General features: G+C 41.6%; 1 protein-coding gene across 2 annotated transcripts in view; it reads right to left on the bottom strand.

The window, feature by feature from the left end:
* The window catches only part of LOC115372488 (cGMP-dependent protein kinase 1), an 85,471-nt gene extending 67,573 nt beyond the window's left edge, over positions 1-17,898 (bottom strand). The window contains exons 1-2 of one of the 2 annotated variants that reach the window (XM_030070432.1): positions 17,642-17,898; positions 6,221-6,387 (exon numbers count right to left, since the gene is read on the bottom strand). In XM_030070432.1, coding sequence (XP_029926292.1) covers positions 6,221-6,387; positions 17,642-17,898 — 424 coding nt within the window. Of the gene's footprint in view, positions 1-6,220; positions 6,388-13,442; positions 14,018-17,641 lie in introns of those variants that run through there. The other variant, XM_030070427.1, reaches the window with a different exon arrangement.
* Between the last annotated feature and the right edge of the window lie 5,998 nt (positions 17,899-23,896).

Genomic DNA, 23,896 nt, shown 5'->3' with positions numbered 1-23,896 from the left:
AACATAACTACAAAGAGCAACCTGTTCTGATGGGGCTCAGGCAAGAAAGCCCTTGATATTCTTTGGAATAGCAATGCAAACTGTTCATTAACTAGAAGTAAGAAATGTATATGCTCTCACATGTGAAAACAATGTATAGTTAAACTTTAATATTATAACTGAGAGGATCGATAATGGTAATTGCACCGGGCAGGGACACCACTGGGCAGAGCAGGACATGCAGGAAGGCTTATATCTTCCAGCTTGCCTGAGGGCACCCAGGAGGAGCTGGACAAAGTTGCCGCGGAAACCCCATAGGCAGCTAGAAAATGGATGGATGAATTGATGGACCAATGAAATTCTAATAACATAAAATGTGTTTTTGTATTGCTGCTTGTTACTTTCACTGTGTTAGAACAATGCCGCCTGTCACAAGGCAGGCAGCCCTATGGCAACAAGTCAATTATGCACCTGCCAAGTCTCAACATGAAATGGTGAGCACTTCATTTATTGAGAAAAAAAACAAAACAAAAACAAACAAACAAACAAACAAACAAAAAATGATAAGCCTGCTGCATGTCCTGAAATGCTCCATAAATTTCAGCTAATAAAATAAACACAATACATACTATGTAGGAATGTCCATCAGTCAGACGTTTCTGGGAACAAATAACAAAACATCTTACTGAAACACTGGATTTGGATATTGATTGTTCCCCAGTACGTATGATCCTGAATGATGATTCTGGGCAGAATTTTAACCACACTCAAAGACAGCTGTGGCTATCTGCATGTAATGTTGCTAAAAGGATGCTAGCAGTTAGGTGGGAACCACCACACGCTCTTTCTATACAACAGTGGAATCACTCTTTAATAGAGGCCTTATCTATGGAGCTCTCTGTCACTATAATGAATGGGGCAGACCAGGTTAGGCTCAATGCTATTAAGGAAGCACTCAACATTGCTAGAACTATGAGTTGCTTCTGTTTTGTTTTGATTTGTTTTACTTTGTCTGTCTTTTGCAGTCGTTTTGTTCACTATCCAATGGAACGCACTAAAATAGCTTATCTGTAAAATATAATGAAATTTAGAGAATGATCTCTGGGGATAGATTGTGTTGGTTTGGGTTAAAAATCAAAAACAAAAAAAGTTGTGTGAAAGTGCAGGCGTTTTTTCTTTGCTGTTGCATTATCTGTCTGTGATAATCATGTATAAGTGTAATAATTGTTGTGGCCCAACCTTATTTAGATCTTTATTATTTTGTTGTTGAGCAGATGCTGCTTGCAGAGGCTGCTTTCTAATGTACACCTGCTTTCTATGTTGAATAAAATAATAATAATAATAATAATAATAATAATTAAAAAAAAAAATAAACACAAGATATTTCATATACGCGGCTGTGTGTTTGGCATGGCATAACACATGAAGATGTCTAGCCGGTGTGGATTAAAAGGTCGCAGACTATGATGGACGTCCAAAGACAATGACCTGTCAAAAGCCTATCAATCCCTGGGCTGCACACTATGAACATGAGTGTTAATGCAAAACATGCCAAGGCCCTGTACAGTTAGGATGAAAAGGCATGGCAAGGAACATGCTCGAACAAGCCAGAGAGAGAAAAATGGTAGGTGAGAGGGGCGAGAGGGGTGGAAACAAGAAAGGGGGCAGCCAGAGGGGAGATGACTCAAATTGTTGAAGATAAACATGTTAAGCAAAGCGTTATCTGAGGAAGAAAATAATGTATGGCCCATGACAACTGTTGCACTCAACCCATGTTTTTCATAGCTATACACAGCATTCCTTACTCTATCACTGTCAAAAAGCAAATCACAAAGCCCCTCAACAATTCTTTCTCTTGGAGATTTTAATCTTTTCTTTCACACTGTGGGAATGTTCTCAGAGGGAACATATACATCATGTCAGTACGACACTGGATCTTTCTAATAAAACATGGACACACACATACACGTGTAACCCAAGTAAATACCGACTATATCACTCAAAATGTGAGATTAGTACTTTTTGCCAATATGCACTGTTCACTGCTGGCCAGAGCCCAAGACATTACCACAAATTTAAAGAAATACTCCCAACATTTTGAGCAAAATACCCTTTTTCCGACTTCCAACCAAGATGTTTAATACCATTTTAAACTCTGTACGTCCAGTGGTTCGATTCCTGTGGGTAGTATTTCGCATTAGCTTAGAATAAAGACTTGAAGATTGTGGGAGTCATTAGCCTGGCTCTGTCAAAATGAAAAAAATAAACCTTACAGCAACATCAAAGCTGTCTTATTTATAGTGCATCATGTGTATTTGAAATACATGTCTCGGACTTTAAAGACATAGTTGCTTTGGAAGAACCTAATTTGTGCTGGATCTACCTATGCCTTCAGCGGCGCACGGATCTATAAAATAGGCGGAAGGATACATGTGTTCAGTGGTCTTGTCCATGACAAGAATGAATACATTGGCATGTGAATGTATATTAGGATCAATTATGTCAGACTAAGTCTAAGAATGGGATTGTTGTAGTGTGGTACGTCACCTCTGTCGGGCTGATGATTAACACTCGTCCACAGATTCACACACATCAGTTCCAGTGTCTGGTGCTTAACCCCCTGCCTTCTTATAAGCCCCTGTGTATGGGAAGCAGACACTGTGTAGAACTTGGCTTTTTAAACAGTCTGTCTCATTACTGAACTGATAGCGGAATTAAACTGACTCACTGAAACCTGGCTAAAACCTAATGAATGCCATTTTCACACAGCCATGTCCCATGAGAGTCAAATAAAAGCAGGTCCCAGTGCTGATATATGATTCTAATATGTAACTAGCTCTTCATTTCTACACACTGAATTCCTTCCTATTGGACAACGGGTAAATCCTTGCACAGGTTCTTAAAGAAGTTTTCTTGTTTCCATTGAGATGCAATGTTTATCAGAGCAGTCATATTTGGGGAGTTTAATATACATATAATCACATCACATTCTAAATTTATCCGTCTCTCGAAGCATGTCATTACAAAAAAACTCTACCAAATAGCCTGGTTTATGTGACAATGTTCTTGATGTATCATGCGTTGTCAGTTTGTCAGCGTGGCTGTGAAACCAGCTGTCAATCTGCCAATTAATCCTAACACTGCTTTACAAATCCTAGGCAGTCTCTTTGGCTCTTTATACAGCCTAAGGACTCCTGTGGAGAACAAAGCAGTCAACAGTTAAAGCGATGATGTCAAAGCTTCACTCCGGACTACTCTTAACATTGCTGGTCCTGTCAAAAATGAAAGAAAAAAAACTGCTGCTCAGCTTCTGCATGGCCATTAAAAACAGAGGCTGTCTAAATTCATCAGCATGCTCGAGTACAGGCCAGAAAATACTGTAAGAAGTATTGCCTGTAGTCTTTTTTTATTAACTTTAGTCCTTTAATCCCATCTTCAAGTAGTGTTAGAACAGGTTGTCTTTCCTCTGGCACTACTACAGATTCAGACAAAGCAGCAGTAATCAAGCCACTATCAACAAGGCCCACTCTAAGGCCCAAATCAAACAGTATCTATGCATCTCTACTTTGGCTTCAGACTGTAGCACAACACTGAGCCCGCTCTAATCAAAGTAACAAATTACCTGCTATTAGCCACTGACCGGCTGGACCATTTAGAAAATCTTATTGTCCTCCCCTGCTCTTGCCTAAGTTGACTCATACTTGACTAATAGACCCAAACTTCTCATTCTAGAAGGTAGCACGTCTACTTTGGCGTCCACCCAAGACAGTAGCTCCAGGTCCTATTTTATTTTCACTTTTCATGTTCCCCATCCATCATATTAACTGTAGATGTAGTATTTTTCTTTCACTGTTATGGAGATGATGATAAACAGCAATAAAAAAAAAACTGTTGATGCAAAACAGTTTAAAAACAAAAATGAGTTCTGTAATTTAGACATAAAAAAACAGATGACAAATTTCTCATTCCAAACAACAATGAATTGCTCATTTTAGGCCCCAGCAGCCGCTGACTGAATGCCTTCTAATTTCAGTAATCACTCCAAAGGATTCTGGCAGAATTTTTTATATCGAAACAAAAGGTAAAATGATTACAGCGACATTATTCTACAACTGTTGCATCTCTTTATTTTATAAGCGCGTGTCCTTTGTCCTCCGCAAAGGACTTTGTGATGAACCTCCTTAAGCAAAGGGCTTAACAAGTAAAAGTAAATGTGCATACAATTTAAGAAAGTATGAAATGTTTCGAACAAAAGCAAACACTCAGCTTTATTTACTCCCCTTCAAAGGAAACACTACATTATTTCATTTCAGTCACCAAGACAAAACAAATTAAGAGACCATTATCACTGCTGGATTACTAATCAATATGATTGAGCCATCATCCCGAACACAATTACCTTTAAAGTCACAGTTATTATTCCCACTGCAAAGAGTTTTTGCATTTCAGAGCCAACGATTTCGAAGGCAGAAAGCTGCCAAAACGCTCCTCCTGACATCCAAATGGAGACACATGGCAAATGTTACGTTACGGGGTAAAACGGCACAGACTAAAACAATGCCCTCTTACTTGAAGAAAATGTCTGTATTATTATCTCAAATGTAAGGCATGCCAACAACCACGCAGGCATGCACTCGTTGTTGAATAAAATGTTCTCAAAGCAGGTTTGTCTGGTCTGTCGGTTTCAATGAATCCAAGGAATAAAAAACAGGAAATTGCCAGCAGGTACAACCAATGACCTGAAGAAGCCGCTGTACGCTGCCACTGTTGTGTTGGACAAGCAGAAAATTCTTTATCGAGCGATGTAAAAATAATCAAATTAGTAATCACGTTTTCAAAAGTATGGATTTCCTCTTTTTCATGCTATGGATTGTCTTATTATTTCACTCATATGTAGCACAATAAAACAGACAAATGTTTTATAAATATTATTTCCCTCTGTAAGTGTATCTTCCCACCGATCTGCTCTAACCATATTTAATCAAATGAGGTATTGAGGAAATACTTTACCAATCCAGTAATCCAAAAATCTGTGCCCTGTATGTAACAATGGCAGTAACAATCAATATAGGCAATCTACCCACAAAAACATTAACCTTTAAATGCCACTTTTTATCCACGCTTGCCACTTAGCTTTGTTTTTCCTTCTCTCTCTCCTTTATGATAACAATATTGATGACATTTAGGCTTGAAGCATTTCTATCATGAAACATTCTTCTATTTTTATTGTCCCTCTGGTCACACAGGCTCTTTTCAGTGCCACTACACATCTCCAGTGTACGGAGGAGGTCAGTTGCTCAATCTTCGCCAGCTGCCCATTACAGCCATTCTCCCACTGTTGCTCATTGAACAAATCCACAGGAGCACTTGGAGTGCTCAGTGTCAAGGGTAAATCAGCTGGAGGGGAGAGCCGCACTCACTCACTTCTGCCTGTATATTTGTCCAAAGTGTGTGAACTTTCCGAGCCACAGTAACCTCTCTATCCTTCAGTGAACCACCACCGCTGATAATGACCAATTATATTTTGCAAGATGTTAACTGAAGTCATTTCCCTAATTTATATCCCTGAGCAGGCTCATTGTAGGCTGATATCTTGGCAGGGACAGGGACTCTTTGAAAGTTTTATCTGAGCAGGACATTTTCCCTCGGTGTCACTTGTCTCAAAGTGTTTAGCATAAGGGCCTTTTTATGAATCCTGTTAGAGCCAGCTTGGACAGTCATCTCCGTTTTCTGTCTTCAATATCTTCACACTTGGCGCGGCCAACCCTCACTTCCAAATGAAATATGAAAATACAAACAAGATGCTGCAATAATCGTGGTTTAAAAGAATGGGATGTAGATTATTCTTCATGGTGTCATGAGCAATAAATCAGAGGAACATAGTCTCAAGTTTTGAATTATTACCCTTCAGAAATTTATTGATAATTATTATTATTATTATTATTTTTATTTTTTTTTTTATCATCACCATCATGATGGCTCTGTCAGTGCTTTCCAAATATCTCCCTGTAGATTCACAGGCATCAGTGCATATTTAAATATAGATTTTTATTAATTTAATTAATCGTAACAGATAGATGGATGCATACATAAATATATATTTACATACACATATGTGTGAGGACGAATATGTCATACCCTACTCTTTAAACCTGGAAATTCTTGTTTTAATATGTTTTAATATTGTTCAGGGGAACTGTGTTCTCAGAGGACAGATACTACACTAATGAACAAGTTTTACCTTCCATGACATAGACCAGTGAGCCCACATCGCCCTCCTTAATGATACAGCTGTCCTTGCCATACTCCACTGGGTACATGCAGTCCACAATCTCCTGGATTTGGGACAGCTCAAGGTTCTTCATGAAGTCATTGTCTAAGATTGCCTCCTTGATCAGTTCCTTGGACCTGGAGAAAAGGTGGGAGAAAATGAGATTGTTAAAAGCAAAAATAACCCACACAAACACAAATTCAGGTGCCATTAGCAATTCTTTATAAGAAAGGATGAAAATGGCAGCGGGAGCAGCCAAGGAGATGGTACAAGAGGAAGGAAAGAGTCTAAATGTGTCATGCAATTACACAAAAGCCTCATACAAAACCCTTGGCTGAGATCAGAATATCTTTTTAAATCCACTGAAGGTTGTTGAATTGTTCAGCCGTCCAGCATGCTGCACTTTTCCAACTCAATTAAAGCCTGAATATAAACCTTTCGCAAAAAGATATACTCATTTCAGAGATGTCAAGGTAAAACCTTTTGTTTTCATTTGCTTCAAAGGCCAGCATAAGTCAATAAACAGCAAAATCCATGGCTGGTGGGCTGTTTCCATTAAGCGGTGCACTTTTGTAAGCCAGATTAAGCCAAGTCATGCACAGTCACAAGGATGTTCCACAGGTGAGTATTTCCTGTAATGAATATGCAATGAAGGGAATTTGGAATTAACTATGAAGCCGATGTGCAGTTATCAAGGCTTTGCTTGTTGTTTTCACAGGGGTTTCACGACCTGCTGAAAAAAATAATGCAGAGGGAATCAGAATGAAAGGGCAGGTTATGACAAATTATAGTTTAAATCGGTAAGTGCTCATAAGGTGGGCTGCAGGAAAGAGCTGCTATGCCATAAAAAGAGGAGAGGGCAAGTGTTAATGTGACTGCCATTTAGTAAATTCTTGTGATGGACAGACAGTGCCATCTGTTTATGACAGTGGCACACAAGCCAGAGCCTATGAAGGGTGAAACATTCAAAGCAAACAGTAACCCATCAACCTCAGATACAAAAGAATGACAAGAGACAAGAAAGAAAGACTGAGGCGCAGCAGATCCTGAACAGTGAGTGTGCTCGGAAAAGTCATTCATTCTGGGAACCGTGTCACCACCAGGGACTGTGTTGCTCAGTTAAGTGTTATGTGACTGGGTTTGACAGAGAGCAAAACGGCATGAATGAGGCTAATAATATGTATCAGGGTTGATCCAACAAGGAATCCCCTCCTATTCGAAGGGAAAGCCTTTGTGCCCTAATTTACTTTATTTAGAAAAAAAAGACATACTTTCAGTTTTTTACTTGTACACTAGGAACCACTGGCAGTGCTGCGTGTGTGTGTGTGTGTGTGTGTGTGTGTGTGTGTGTGTGTGTTTGTGTTTGTGTGTAACAGGGGCTTCCTTAGAGACACTGAGTCAGAATTCCTAAAGGAGCACTGATCATCTAAGAAGGTTTAAGCTAAAATTATCTAAAAGAGGCATACAATGAGCCTAAAGGATAGTTTTACCACAGTATTTCCATTATATCCATTATATGCATATTCAAAATACACACCCCTATACACACACAAATACATGGAGCAAAGTTCTTCACACAATCCAAAATTTAAGACACAAAACTATCATAATAAAATGTCGGTAGTGGTCAGTCAAATAATCACAGTCTACATCAGCAAATTAGATTCTATTGTAAGTATTGAGTCATACAGAAAACCCAGCAAGCTCATGTGCACTTTTGGATGAAATCTGTATAAAATAATGTTGGCATAGATGGCAGCACATTTTACTCTCTTCAGGAGCTTAAATTAATTATTTAATGCCACATGGATCACTCCATCCCCTCTGTGGAACAAGACATTTTGCCTCCTTCTCTTATCCAAGCTATTCGGAGAAAAAAAAATGTCAAGCTCCTTCAGATGAGACAAAATTTCTGAGAGATTTCGAGCCATGCTGAGAGGCAACTATTAGAGCTAGCTTGGAAATGCAATTTTCAGCACAGGCTGGCATCTATTTGATTCGTTTACTTTTCACACCATTAACTTTATGATTACTTTTGGTCTGAATAGTGGCCATATTTTTGAAGTAGCACACCAAATTATCAATAATGTCACTGTCATGCGTATTCCATGATTCAGCAGCCTGGTGCCGTTTCATTTGAAATTTTTCAGAGCCTGTAGACCCCCAAAGAGTTATACATTGCTGCAGCAGTGTAACCTGAAAATGAAAAATTAAATTACACAATACCAGCTCGAGCTATTTTGAATGAGCTATACTGATTGAGTGCTTATCTTGTATCTCTTTTGTTAATGAAAATGGTTAAACAAAGGAACTACTTTGGAAAGGCCCTGGTTTATTGTTCAGAGTTGTTCAGTTAAATTTTTCATTTCATTTTATTCATGCAATCTTTGGATTGATCACATATTTATCTCACTGAGAGGTCAGATATCACTGCTGTCAAGTGAAAACCACATACAGCATCTCCAAAGTGTCATTTTCTTCAAGTGGAAAAACAATATTGTTTTTAATTTCCCACTGTGCATTTTCAGTTTTTATTTTCATGAACTCAGAGGTTATAGGTCTCCACCCGGAGAGGAGCGCACAGTAATCCCTCAAAGGAAGTTGCAACATCAAAAACAAAATTGGACTTCCAGGGTTTTCATGCAGCAGTGATGATACATAAGTATACTATATTTTCTCCCTTGAAAGGGCATGAACATGCCACTGTACAAAACTCACTAGAAATAAGTTTTTAAAAACAGGTTTTTAAAAAACTTCCTCCCGGGGGAGAATCACAACCCTGGAACTCCCATGCATTTGTGGGAATTGCCCTTTTAAAGATGATTTTCAGGCATTACTGCTTTATCAGTAATGCCTTTATCACAGTGAAGCTGCTATGCCATAAAAAGAGGAGAGGGCAAGTGTTAATGTGACTGCCATTTAGTAAATTCTTGTGATGGACAGACAGTGCCATCTGTTTATGACAGTGGCACACAAGCCAGAGCCTATGAAGGGTGAAACATTCAAAGCAAACAGTAACCCATCAACCTCAGATACAAAAGAATGACAAGAGACAAGAAAGAAAGACTGAGGCGCAGCAGATCCTGAACAGTGAGTGTGCTCGGAAAAGTCATTCATTCTGGGAACCGTGTCACCACCAGGGACTGTGTTGCTCAGTTAAGTGTTATGTGACTGGGTTTGACAGAGAGCAAAACGGCATGAATGAGGCTAATAATATGTATCAGGGTTGATCCAACAAGGAATCCCCTCCTATTCGAAGGGAAAGCCTTTGTGCCCTAATTTACTTTATTTAGAAAAAAAAGACATACTTTCAGTTTTTTACTTGTACACTAGGAACCACTGGCAGTGCTGCGTGTGTGTGTGTGTGTGTGTGTGTGTGTGTGTGTGTGTGTGTGTGTGTTTGTGTTTGTGTGTAACAGGGGCTTCCTTAGAGACACTGAGTCAGAATTCCTAAAGGAGCACTGATCATCTAAGAAGGTTTAAGCTAAAATTATCTAAAAGAGGCATACAATGAGCCTAAAGGATAGTTTTACCACAGTATTTCCATTATATCCATTATATGCATATTCAAAATACACACCCCTATACACACACAAATACATGGAGCAAAGTTCTTCACACAATCCAAAATTTAAGACACAAAACTATCATAATAAAATGTCGGTAGTGGTCAGTCAAATAATCACAGTCTACATCAGCAAATTAGATTCTATTGTAAGTATTGAGTCATACAGAAAACCCAGCAAGCTCAAGATATTAAAAAGGTGGGAGACAGAGAGGGGTGACATGCAGCAGAGTGAAAGGATTTGAATTTGAACCGAGCACGTTGCATTTACAGTTTGTGCCTTGTCCAATTGAGCAACCAGGCGACCCAGAAAGGCCCTTTTAGAGATTTTTGCCCCTGCTCCTCTGAGAATCTGTTCACGCCAGTGCTGGAAATAGAAACGTAAAGAAGCTTGATGTAATTTTTAAATCTCAATTCTTCACTCTGTGTAAAGAAGTGCATTACATCTGTCCACTCTCCGCTTTTTTTAGCACTGACCATACATAGAATAGAAAGCACTGAACTTCTCTGGAAACTTAACGATAACCTGGATTTTATTTTGAATGCTGTGACTGGGTTTTATGGAGAACATCTGTCGTGACTGCTGAATGGCACTTTTTTTTTTTTAGGTTTAATATTTTTTTTTAATTCTACCATTCTGGGATTATGTTAATTGAAAACAAACTTAATGTTATTCAGTCCCTTTTCCGGTTAAGAGAAATTTTAATCTAAGTAGCAGCATGACACCAGAAACAACTTATTTCCCAAAGGTTGACCTCTATTTCCACCAATAATTCGGCTCCTTAACCTTTTGCCCAATTTACAACCAGGAAAAGGCTGAGGATCCCTGGCCTTTTCAGTTCTGTGGTCAGGACCCCCTGAGCGGAGCCTCTGATGGCAATGCTCTGCAACGTTTTGTCCACTGCCGCCAACCAGACGCTTATAAAAACATCAGCCTTCCTCTCCGTTGTGAGAGAAGATATATTTGCCTTGATCCACTAGTGAAGTTTGGGCCTCGGCAAGTTCAGCCTTCCTTAAAAGGAGAAAATATGCTCTTTTAGGAGGAAAAAAGAAGAGGGGTGGCAAAAAAGTGGGAGAGGCTAAGAGAGAGAGAGAGAGGAGAGAGACAGAGAGAGAGAGAGAGAGAGAGAGAGAGAGAGAGAGAGAGAGAGAGACTATGTCAGGAACATTCCACGAGCTTTGCAAACAGATAAAGTGGGTGAAAATGACAGAAAATCTAAACGCTTTGCCAAATCCAAAACAGTACTATCTCTGTGCTTCAATAACAAAACAAAATGATAACGTCTTGTTTCTTTAAAAAACACATTCTATTTTCCATTGAGAAACAGCAGTATCCAACTTGAACCATTATTACAGAAAAATTAATTATATCTTGATGGGGAAAAAAAGATTTTTATCTTTCCAAGAAAAAGACATTGATTTCCTAGTAAACTTTCTGATATACACTGGTCTAATCAATAAAAGACGTAATGTCCAAATGCAGTCACTCAAGTCTTTTGAAAAGGCCTTAAAATCAACTCGTGTCTGCTATTCAGTTCCTGTTTTATCACCATTTTTAATGTGTAGGGCTATTATAAAACAGATATGGTAGAACAAAACACCAGTCTCTATCAAAGAGAGAGAGCAAAACCAAATTAAAATGAATGAAGTAGGGGAGAGTCTGCGGTTGACAGAGCCCTGTCTTTGAGCCTAAGTTCAAAAAACCTATTGCTAAGAGGGAGAATCCTTTTTTTTTTTTATTTGGTCATTAACCTTCTTTTCAATGCTATGGCAATTACTAAGAAATCATGCAAAACATGCAGCGCTCCCTTATCATTATGAACATCTGCTGTCTTTTCAAATCTCCGATCACCCTTTTTTTCCACTGTAACTTGAAGATATTATCTCCAATAAAACAGTCTCATGACCAAGACAATAATGCAGAATCCTCTCCAAATGTCAAAATGTCATAACAGGGAAAATCCTCCAGTCTTATCCAATTGAGCAGCAGCTGACATTTTGGAGACGGTGGATTTTTGCAGGATCCTGGTAATGAGAAGCTTCCTTTAAAAATCCCACTCTCCTGAGAATCTCTTAATGGAAGTAGCTATGTAAAAGGTTTGCAATGAGGATGATTATCTTATTGACAATGGTCATTCTACTCGAGGGTCTACATGTTGTCCTCATCAGATGTGTTGAGCCCGACTAGATCATCAAGCTGGCGAAAGCTACACATCTATTCACCTGAGTAAGAAAAAAAGCCACAAGAAAAGTGTGGGGCGGTGGGGGGGAAGGAGTGTGCTCTTTGTGCTGGTGCAACAAAGCAGTGACAGGTATAACAAAGACTAATGGCTTTTTCCTGTTCAAATAAATAACCTTCTTCAATGTTGAATCGTCTTTGATGAAATCCTTAGAGCGTTGTTTGCCTGCTTGTCAACAGGATAATGCCATTCATATCTGACACATCTGGTCTGTCTGCAGTCTGCAAGCTTTTTCTTCTGGTTTGTCATGTACACAAGCAGAACACCAGAAACATTTTAATTAGGTGTTGTAATAGAATTAAAAGAAAATATCAGCCCAATTAAATCTATGTTGCACACGCCCATTACACAGACATGTGACTAGACTTTCCAAATCAGCATGTAAAAGCTTGATTAAAGTGGCAGAAAATGCACAGAGCTTCACTGTGTATTACCTGCGAGCTCTCATGGAAAAGCCAAGAAAATGAATTTTTATTGACCACCAGGAGAGTAAGTGTGTTGACTCATAACAACAAAGTCTTGAAGGTTAAACAGTGGGCAGCTGTTTTAGTGCCGGTGTCTTTTTGAGACAGTGACCTCATATTGCATACCAAGTTTGGGAAGAGAAAAGGTGTTTGTTTGAGAATTAAAGACCCTACTAGAGAGAGAGAGAGAGAGAGAGAGAGAGAGAGAGAGAGAGAGAGAGAGAGAGAGAGAGAGAGAGAGAGAGAGAGAGTACTTGTAGGCAAAACATAAAGTAAACATAACATGGAGGGCCTGCTAATGCTAACACTACTTCTTTTTTTATACAGTTTGGATAACACAGCCATCAGTACATTATACAGAGCTGCCACCACTTGTAGCCCAACTCAAATGCCAGTTCTCTGTCTTTGACTTTCAATGGATGTCATGTGTCATGTTCACTTGTTTCAGAAAATACATTAGGCTACATCAATTTCAAAACAAAAAAAGAAAAAGTACTGTTTTTTGTTTTGCTTTGTTTTTGCCTTTGCAAGTACTGTACTGTCACTTTTTCTCTCATTTTCAGGGAAAGGCCCCTACGTGCATGATGTGTGTGTGTGTGTGTGTGTGTGTGTGTGTGTGTGTGTGTGTGTGTGTGTGCGCGCGCGCGTGTGTGTGTGTGTGTGAGAGAGAGAGAGAGAGAGAGAGAGAGAGATATTATGTAATGAGCTGTAGGCAGAGATCACAACCGCAACCATATGTGCTACAGGTGCCCTACCTGCTGCGCTACACACGCGCACACATGCATGCACGCCAACACACGAATACATACACATACGCACGCACGCACGCACACATGCAGGCGTGCATACATACACAGCATTACGCACGAGAATCAGAAATCTATGACAACGGGACACCATGCGATCCGTCTCTGTGCACCTACTGCGGGCTTTTGTGGTAGAAAGGTAGGGTGACATGGCTCAGATCCTGGATGTCGAAGGCTGTGGGTTCAGCAGAAATCGCCTGCCTCTTCGTCCTCTGCTGCTCGTGCAGCTCAGTCTGTTTGTGGACCTGCTGGGTTGCCGGTTTGATAACGGAGCGGTATTTGTCCAGCTCGTTCTGCAGTCTCTGGATAAGCTCGTCTTTCTGGTCGAGCTCCAGTTCCAGCTCGTCTATGAGCGCGTCCCGCTGGCGCAGCTCCTCAATCTTCTCCTGGAGTGCGTACTGCAGGTCGCGCAAGGTGCCCATCTCTGCTGGCAGCCAAGATGGACTTCACAATAAGTTTATCGAAGGGTGTGCAGTCGATTCTTTAACCTCTCCCCTCTGCCTTTCTGCCAGTAAACTTTATCCGGCATTAACAGCTTCGCAGGATGCAAGCCCCTCTTTCTCCTGAAGCGGAATCCTCGAGGCTCTCCGTCACAAGCTGCCTGGGAATCTAGACGTAGGTATGTTCAGTGGATGCCGCGACTGGCAAGGTGAAGCCGGGAAGCACCTCAGCTAGAGACATACAAAGTTTCCTCTCTCTCTCTCTCTCCCTCCCTCTCTCTCTCCCTCTCCCTCCCTCACTCCCTCTCTCTCTCGAGACGGTGTGACAGCGGAGGACCGTCCTCTCCAAGTGCGTCAGGCTGCGACCCGGAGAGAGCGCATGGCGAGAAGGGCGCCTACAGGAATCTGTGGTACAATGCAGTCTGCCCGCCTGCCACGCCACAGAGAAGCGTGCGCTCATATGAATAATGGACTCGCTGAAGAAACCACTGCTCAAGGAACCATGCCATCATACCTCAATAACCCGCCTCGAGGCTGTCGAGCATGAGTTACAAATAGATGAGCATAGACGCCTTAATGGAAGTTGAGTTTGATGGAAATTTAATGAAGCCTTATGCAAATTAAACAATAGGCTACATTTTTCATCCATTTACTGCTTTTTACCCCCGAGGGTGTGGGGCAGGTGGGGACGTCCTCGTTGAACTTGTTTGTACTGTATTGTAGTTGAAAATATTATGTGCCAATTTCAAAATCCCAACATAGCCCAATCCATCATCCCACTAAAGTCTCCCTAGTGAGAAAAAAGTAGGCCTACAAACACGTTTCCATGCATGATAAGTGACAAAGAATTGCTACAAATTTCTCAATGTCCAGTTTTGCAAATATGTTTATTTGGCTGACGCATTCACGGGCCAGCAAGCCAAAGCGGACTGAATGAAAATATGAAGACTGCCAAAGATTAAAATGGGCATGAAAAAATGTAGCAGCAGTGGGGATGCGACTCAACAGCAGCTCCCCGCCACAATCTTTTCTTAATGTTGTGTGTCTTGACTCTAAACACCACTGTTGTCTGTTCACATTATTCAAATGACTCATCTGGAGCTCAGTGAACAACAGTTGGCCTCATAAGCTCTGCACAAATTCTGAGGAGGAGATTGTCAAGGACAATCTGATAGGATAAAGAGTTAGGGAGACAACAATCATTGGGGTTGTGAGAATGAGAATCCACAAGATGGCAACAAGGACAGAGAGGGGTAATTTATTATTTATTTAGGATTTTTTTAGGGACATGAGTCGTTTCATTGTAACTACTTGAAGTGTTTGGCAAACAGCATCTTATCTCATAAAAAAAAAAAAAAAAAACACGTCAACAACCTTAGAGCTTGGTGGCTTTGGTCTGATAAAAGATCACAGCTGCCCTCTTGTGGTGGAATATGATGAAGAGTAAAGTCAACAAATCATTTACAATATTGTTGCATCATGCCTCTGTTTGACCTATAGGTACAGTCATTGACATGATATTGTGCCCACTATTTAACCAGTGGACAAAGGCTTAGATATCAGATACATAGGCCTAATGTCTAAAGTGTGTTACAACACCAGCAACTAGTTTCACTAAAATAAAACTAGAAGTGAAAGTGCCAAAGTGAAATCCTGGAGAAAGAGTGGGATATACATTTCCAGTTGAATGATCTGAGTAAAATAAATTCAGCACCAGAGCAGCAGTCTCAAGGTTGGCCGGCTCAGACATCACAGAGATAAAGAATAAATTTAAAATTCCCAGTGTGAGACGACAGTGACTCAACACCCCAACTCATGAAGAGGGGCGATGCATCTGTTCAACATTAAAAACTAAAATTTTTTTGACTATCTCTGCCAAGTAAGGGACGCAGGGTTCAAGCTTGAGCGACAGACGGTAGAGTGACGCTGCACACCAAGAAACCTCATGATGCAGGTGTCTGGCTCTCTCCATCATGTTTACGTCCTCTGAGCTGGCCTGCTGCATCCCCATCGCCATCCTCATCCTCTCACCATGCAAAAGGCCGTCCCACTGTCCTTCAAAGCACCTCTGTCCTGGAGACACTGGCTTTAAATTTCACCTCCCTAACCATTCAGCTCAGCCCTTTCCTATGCAGATCAATAGAAACAGGATCCGTCGCTCCATGCTGCGGTAATCCGATGAGCGGGGCGGGCTGCCGACTGGTGCCACGTTCTGACACTAATGGGGGTCACACCGTCTCCGACCCCCGGCGACCGAGCGGGCACGGCGCAGGTGGACATCCTGGTCCGGCAACGTTAGATCACCTATCAGGATAGTCCTTCACTATAACGCTCGAATGCAACCGAGCTGTCTCTACTGGTGTAAATCAGCTCAAAGTCCAACTATGGCCTTGGTCGCACTGACATTATTTTCTGTCATTGTGTCAGTGCTTACAGTGCGTTTATTTTCCATTTCAGTGTAACACTGTACAGAATGTGCCTTTGTGTTTCACGGGAATCTGCAATTACCTTCCCCCAGCGGGATTTGAAACAAGTATTTGTGCCCCATCACCTCAGTCTGCACATTACAGGGCACTTACAGAAGCCCGGCCACTGTTGTTCATTTGCACTAGGAAGATCAACTGATATAGGCTATGGTTAATTACCTGTCTGTAACAGGATAATTATTTTCTTGCGGCTTGTCACTCAGTCCCAGCTTGCTCAAACAGACAAACAGGACACAAACACAAACACACCCACGACTGTTTCTCAATGAAACCGGATCATTCATGAATCTGCCTCATTCTGACAGCCTCTCTCCTGGTGTTTCTTGTAATAGACGCATATGAGCATCAGTGTGTGTGACAGCAAAACAGGATCTGTCTTAGTTTATTAATGCAAATGAAGATTGGAAATTGTCTAGACATCTTAACAAAATTAACCAAATTGTCTATCGCATCTTAATTCAGTTAGATTCGGAGTGATTTGTGAGTATAATGTCGATGTGGCAAGTCATTTGTCTTGATGTGATTATGGTGTTATAAAGGGAGTTGAAAGATTAGGCGATGAGAAGATCAGGCATAGAGAATAAGAATATAGGACTAATACACAGCAATCAGACCTATAACTTTTTTTCTGATCAGGTGTATTTGATGCAACATTTAAAGTGGCCCATGATAGGCTGAAAATAGGTGAAGGTGCAAATTGATCAGTTACAGGCCTTCAGCATGATACTCTGAGGCTAAAATGAGCACCTAAAGGTGATGAAGGAAGCATATGGTAAAACAAAGCGTTTTCTAATGGAGTATTAAATATCCTCAGACATGCACTTCGGGTCCTCGGCGTCCAGCTCCTAAAAGCCAATAATGCATCGTACTTCCTCCTCTCTGTGTCCTGTGGGAATGCCGTGATGGATCTGATCAATTAGGAGCTCTTTCTGAAGCTCGCCTTGGAGCTGCGTCATCGCCCCCAAGAATGAAAGTGCTCGCCCATTCATGGCAAGCGTCTTCATCTCAGGACACAGAAATGAGACACAGTGACACAAGAAAAGCAAGCGTGCGTGCGTGCGTGTGTGTGGGAGGGTGGGTGGGTGTGTACAGAGCTCAAATCATGAATCTAAACACATCAATTTTCAATTACATTTCTGGTGTAAGAAAGAAGTCTGCAGTGCCTAATAACTCACACTGATCACATTTACGACCAGAAATCGTCCTCCCAGCAGCGCAAAAATAGTCAGGACAAGGTGTTTTCAGATGGGACACCGGAGTGTTTCTCTGTTTGTTTGAAATTACAGACCTCGTGGTTCATCCACATTAGGCTTAGCCATTTTAAACCACATTTCAAGTTAAAGAAGAAACAAAACATCACCCAAATAGGTTATAGGCTGAACCATCTTACCAGTCGGACTTGGCATATTTCCTAAAAGATTGCCTAGACAGGTCTTGGTGCGTTTGAGGCTCCGCAGAGATCCCTTGCGCCCTGCGGGTCCTCGGTCCAATAAGTTGAGCGCTGGGCAAAACGGACTGACATTTGTGCAATTTTCTTTTCAGTTCTTGTATCTCGTCTTCCCTGTCCGCCAGACGCCTCTCCAAGTCCCGAATCCTCTCCTCCTTTAGCAGCAGGATCTTAGCAAAGTCCTCCTCCAGGTCACTCATGATGAAATCTGCGTTAAACTTTGCTACGATTCTCCGTGATACAAACAATAACTCCAATACTCGCACAGGTTGGCTCAAAATCCTTCCCCCAAATGCGCGCTGGGTTTGTGATGCTCCGCGATTCCCGCTGAGTGGCCACTTGTTTATTTCGGAGCGCCTCGGAAGAAAAGAGGAAAGCGGTGTTTAAAACAGAGGAGCGGACGATTGATGGACCAGCGCAACGCTACAGTCCACCAAGCCTCCAGGGAGCAGCTGATGATCCTTCATTGAGAAACCAATTACAGCAGCTCTTCCTCTCCAAGGACGCAGACAGGCCGTCAAACTGGGCACTAAGTCGCCAAGAGCCGAGACTGCACATGTGGCTCACCGCCTTTCGCGCTGCAAAGCCATCAGAGAGGTATTTGTCGCTGCTGTCAAATATTTGTTTACCATCTTCAGCATGCCTTGCCCCCTCAGCGAATAGAAGCGCCATGCAAAACACCCCCCTCACCTCGCCCGACTTACCCTACTGCAAAAAATCAATTGTCCTGCACCCGAACCCGATTTACGCATTAGACAATATGGGTTATTGATTGTTAGCAATGCTCACATTTTATACTGGACAAGCCAGTGAAGTCAAAGTATTCTCACAAATCTATAAGGAAAATAATATATTCCTATAGGAGCCTAAATCTGTGTATTGTACGTCATTGTGAGTTTACAGACACCACGAGGTCGTTTCACCTTAATATCAGTAAATACTAAATATTAATAAATTTAATAATTTTATCAGAATTTTTTAAAAAGTCAGGCTATATTTGGATTGCATCATTCATTTTTTTGTTGGAGAAATATATTTCTGTTCCTGTGAGAGCTTTTACCCTAATCCCTAACCCTAACCCTTGCTAATTACCTCATCTTAACTATATAAATAAATAAATGAAGTTTGGCTACCAAAACAAAAGGGCGTGGAATGTGTCACACAGCATTTAGACAGACCCACATCCCATGACAAAGCACAGATTAGTTTACTTGGCTTTGAGAAAGGCTAATTAACTAATTATTGGCTTCTTAGAAACAGTTTTAAAGGGAGTGACAGAATGGGTGGTAATGGTCGGAGAGGAAAATAGTTTGTCAAATCGCATCCTACGCGAAATAAACTTTAAAACGACATGGAAGTTAATCTGCAAGTGATTACGTGTGCTGTGTCTTAGTTCATCACTTTCATCTTTAATATACTGTGTGTAATGTGTGGTGCTCTGTAATTTTAGTAATCACTGCCTCTCTCTCTCTCACACACACACACACACACACACACACACACACACACAGAGAGAGAGAGAGAGAGAGAGAGAGAGAGAGAGAGAGAGAGAGAGAGAACTTCCTGTAAGATTAATCTTCTAACAGAGCCAGCCATTTCTATGCATCATTTTTCATCCTACTGCCTAAATTTGTTTCAACTCAGTGAATTCATTGACAAAAAAGAGGAGCTGGTCGCTAGGGGGATATTTTATTAAGATTCTGAGTTAAAAATAGAGTGAACACATCTTTCATTTGCCAGTGTAGTTCATCATATCTTAACCATCTCCAGCTTCTCCTCTTATCCTGAACGCCTCTCATAGTCCAGAGTAGATGAATGCTTTCCCCTGCCATGTGTGTCCATGTATAGTTCTGTTTGCAGAGTGTTGTACACTCATTGTTTGACATCTCTTCATCCCCCTATGTGGAGGTCTCTCAACGCAGTCTCTCAAACAGCACTTGGAGGTCTAATAGTGCTATTTGAAGAGCTATACCTTCAAGCATTTTCATCTGAATGAATCTTGGAAGCATAAGTTCAAGGGAGAAAAACCTCTTTGAAGCACACACAGACTCCATTTAAACCTTTATCTCTCATGTCAGACTGTAAATAAAATGAATACAGCAAAGATGATGGCTGTGACTGTACAGTTATCAATGTGGGAATTGATGATCATTTAATTGAACAAGGATTAGTCACTTTAATCAGTGTGTGGTAAATTAAATTAAGTGTCGTAATATGTAACCTTATCAATGGGGGATGTAGTAACAGAAAGCTATTTGATTAACAGCATCGTCTCACACCCTTGTCTGATTAAAAATGTTATTGTTATTATGATTATGATTATTTAACAATCTCTTGCCCTCTTTCCTCTACAGTCTCTTTAAATGGACTAGCGAGTGTCTGCATTCACACACACTCATTTCATCATCAGCATGGCTATATCAGTATGTTGCAATGGCCCAAATAGCTATGTGTATCTGTGCCATCTCCAATCTCAACTATTTCCATGTTTACATTGAGTGAGTAATGCTGCACTACCAGTTTTAGCTTGTGTTGTGCAAGCATTGCATGGGTCATCTCCCTTGAAAGTCTTGGGTTAGGTAATGGGCGCCGAGTTAACCTCATGGCTCACAGCAATAGGCTCTTTGAATGAGTGTAAGCTGCTGTTCATGTGTGTCATTGAACCTGGGTGATTCGCAGAGTGTTGATGCACTGTAATAAAGTCTTTTTTCGTCTTTTGTCTTTGCAGTGTTTTTAAAGCGTCTGGTCAGAGAAAGCCGGTGCCCTCTCTTTTGCCTCAGGGACAGATCAGCTTACGGAAGAGAAGGGGGCAGACATTAGTCACTGTTTTCCTGTAATACACACACTCACACACACACACACACACACATACACACGCAAGAGTGAAGCAGAGAGTGAGAGAGACGGGTATCATGGGTATACCCAGACATATGCTAGCACATCATTATCACCCACGCACACAATTGCATACAAAGATTTACGTAACCATTCACAAAGCTAAAATCCCTACACACAGGCAAACACGCACACACACATACAAACACACGCACACACGCACAGCTGCCTGAATGGAAGCACCCCAAGGGGATTGATGGTAGAAGTAGCATGTGGCTGTGCCTCTGGAGCCTTGGCTTCCCCTTGAGCCCCCGATGCTTTGATACTACATATGACTGTGTTTTCCGTGTCTCTGGTGCCCGTCCCAGTGAGACACCACCAGCCAGCCTTTAGCCTGGGCTCGCCATCCCTGAGGGGGAGAGATAAGTACCGGAGGAAAGAGAGAGAGACACTCCACACTGCATGAGAGAAATACTTAAGACTGTGGCATCTATCTGTAAACCTCCTTATACTGCAGCAAGTCCTGCACTTCAGCATTAATGCCATACTCCAGCTTCACATCACCATCACATCAGTGCAGTTTCACACTGTAACATGATATCATATCACAAGCTCCAGATTGATCACTTGGCTCACGTCGGGGATGGATAGAACCAGAGCTCAGGAAATTGACTTAGCAAACACTATAATGATACTTCCTCCCTGCCTTCCTGCATTAGCACTGTCAAAATGAGATAGGTGAGGATAAGGTCTGGTGCGCTGTTTTTGTTCGTAATGCAGCTCACACAAAAATGTCAGACTGAAAGTGAAAAACTGTATTGTGAGCACCTGGCAATAAATGTGCAAGAGGATGATGGATCTGCCGTGTAGACGGAGAAGAAGAGCGTCTGCGAGGTGAGCAGAAGGTCAGGGGTCGCTGGTTGGAATGTTGCTTTCCCGTCATCTGCCAGGTGTGCTGGGAGAATAGCTGTGTAAATTACTTGAGTCACGTGACCATGTTTTCTCACAATGGCGTCTCTTTGAACGTCAGCCAGATATAAAATTTGGTGGCAAAAAAGAAGTCATCATTTTTTGTCAGGCAGTTGCAATTCCAAAGCCGTTTTGACAGTCAAATGAACCATGAACGTCCATTGTTTTTTTGGTGATGTGAGATGTAGTGGCATTGGTAAATGTTTGTCTTTGAATAACGGAAAAGTGTTTTGCCATTGTTGTTACAGCCTTTTTGTCTTTGTCACTGAGGTTTTCTAATTTTGATCGGGACATGGATTCCAAGGTGTTAGCCTTTGGGCAAAGCAGAGAAGACTGGCAGGAGCAGGAGACAGACAGACAGACAGACAGACAGACAGACAAGTCTGCGTCCTTCAGCTTGTCATTCCAACCAGTCCACCCCAGGTCACTCTTACATTGCCTGATTTTGTCGGGGGAAAATAGAGGCTGTGCTCTCTGTGTTCATTCAGCTGAAACAGGATTTATTTTCTGCCCTTGCAATTATTCTCGGATGGAATGGAGGTGTCTGTTTTCACGCCTGTCCCAAATCGTCTGACACTGTACTGAACTGTGATCAAACGTTTTTGATGTTGTTATTCAGCATCCTTTCAGGAAACTTTCCTTTTACTTTTTTTCAGTGCATTTTTTTCAGTGCCCTAAGGCAGTGGTCCCCCACCCAGTCCTCAAGGACCGCCTGTCTCGCAGGTTTTTGTTTCAGCTCTGCTCTTTCACACCTGATCTATATAAGGGCTTCATGCTGACTGGTTGAAGCAGATCCACCTGAACAGGGCGTGCAGGAAGATGCGTGGGCCTTAATTGGGTGAGGTGTGCAAGAGCAAAGCTGAAACCAAAACATGCAGGACAGGCGGTCCTTGATGACTGGGTTGGGGAACAGTGCCCTAAGGCATGTAATGGTGGCCTTTACCGGCCTGGTGGTTTAAGACAGGATTTTTCAGGCATTTCGCTTTTGTTAAGCCGTGGACCCCCAGCTGAGGCGAATTTGTCCTCGGGCCCCTGACATGAAACAATATTTTTGTTTGTGTCAAGTATCAAATTGTTTAGATGTCATATTTGAGCCCTGACAAATAGATTCAAAGTGGTGAGATTAAAACATGATGTTTTAAAAAATCATTGATACTTGTTGTCACATTTGAACAATTTCTAATGAATTAAATTATGGTGAAATTAGACTATTCCTCATTTTGCTGATTACCACCACTGGAAGCCACTCAAGTCCTGAACTCTACTCTTAAAACCAGAGCACTTAAGTGATCAGGCAATAAATAAAGAAAGGCAAACATTCAGTCAGGTATAGTGCAATATTTTGATGAAGCTTTCTAAAAGCCTTGGCCTAGTTCTCCTGCAGATGTATTAAGGCATTGTTTGCTCTGATTGCCTCTCCTTTGTCGACTGAAGATCAGTATTTACTTCATTCATTCCACTTCATTCATCTGGTTCATCAAAATGCTTTTAGCAAGTTCTCATTTGGCCTCCATGCTCGTGACACATCTTTAAGAATGGAAAAATGAATCCAAAAACATGTACTCATGGCTTTATTGATTCTGATCTCGAGTAATGGGCAAAGCCCTGCGTGTATTGAATGACAAGATAAATGTTATGTAAGCCGTGGAGAATCCCTCATCTTTCCTCCCCAGCTTGGGTTTGCTGCGGCTCCACTAAAGCAACAAACTAGTATAGTGGGGGAGTGGTGTGGATGTAATGGGTGGTTGTGTGTAAAATGAAATGACCCTGCTGACATCTCTACCTTGCCTCAAGCCTCCCACAGTCTCAGTCGTCCTCTCTGTTTCTGACTCTCCCCCTGTGTGTTTGTGTCAGTAAAGCACATGTTTGAAAAGGTCATCACCTGGGCCACATTTAAGGTGAATAACAGCCGGAGTGGATGGGTTAGCTGTGATTTTTTTCCCTTTGAGCAGGAAGCATGTATGTTATGAGGAGTAGCTGTCTTCTCCGTAGAAGAACCCTCATTACGTAATTAGCTGTAAACACACCTGAGTGATGAGTCACATCACGGGAGCGCTGGGGCCCACTAGCACGCTGTTATCGGGCTGTTTGCAAGGAATGTGTTTAAATGGAGGCTTGTTTGAGAGAGAGAGAGCACGTCCCTGGGTGTAAACTACACCATATGTTGGCTATACATCTGGCTTTAGGCCAAAGCATTCATTCTTCCACTACTGTCAAGAGAAGAATGTGATTTATAACTGAGCTCAAACACAGGCATCCAACCTTATTATCAGAGCATACCATGCTATTTAGTATTGAAAACTCCCTGCAGTGTTTTTTGACCAGCAAGTGGACAGAAGGCAACACCGAGCGGCCTCACAGTTGAAATAGTTGGAAGACAGTAGCAGTTGTGAG

This window comes from Myripristis murdjan, chromosome 15 (genome assembly GCF_902150065.1).
Source record: "Myripristis murdjan chromosome 15, fMyrMur1.1, whole genome shotgun sequence".
NCBI classification, from domain to species: Eukaryota; Metazoa; Chordata; class Actinopteri; order Holocentriformes; family Holocentridae; genus Myripristis; species Myripristis murdjan.
Note: the sequence above shows the minus strand (reverse complement) of the source record. Positions and strands in the feature narration are given on the sequence as shown.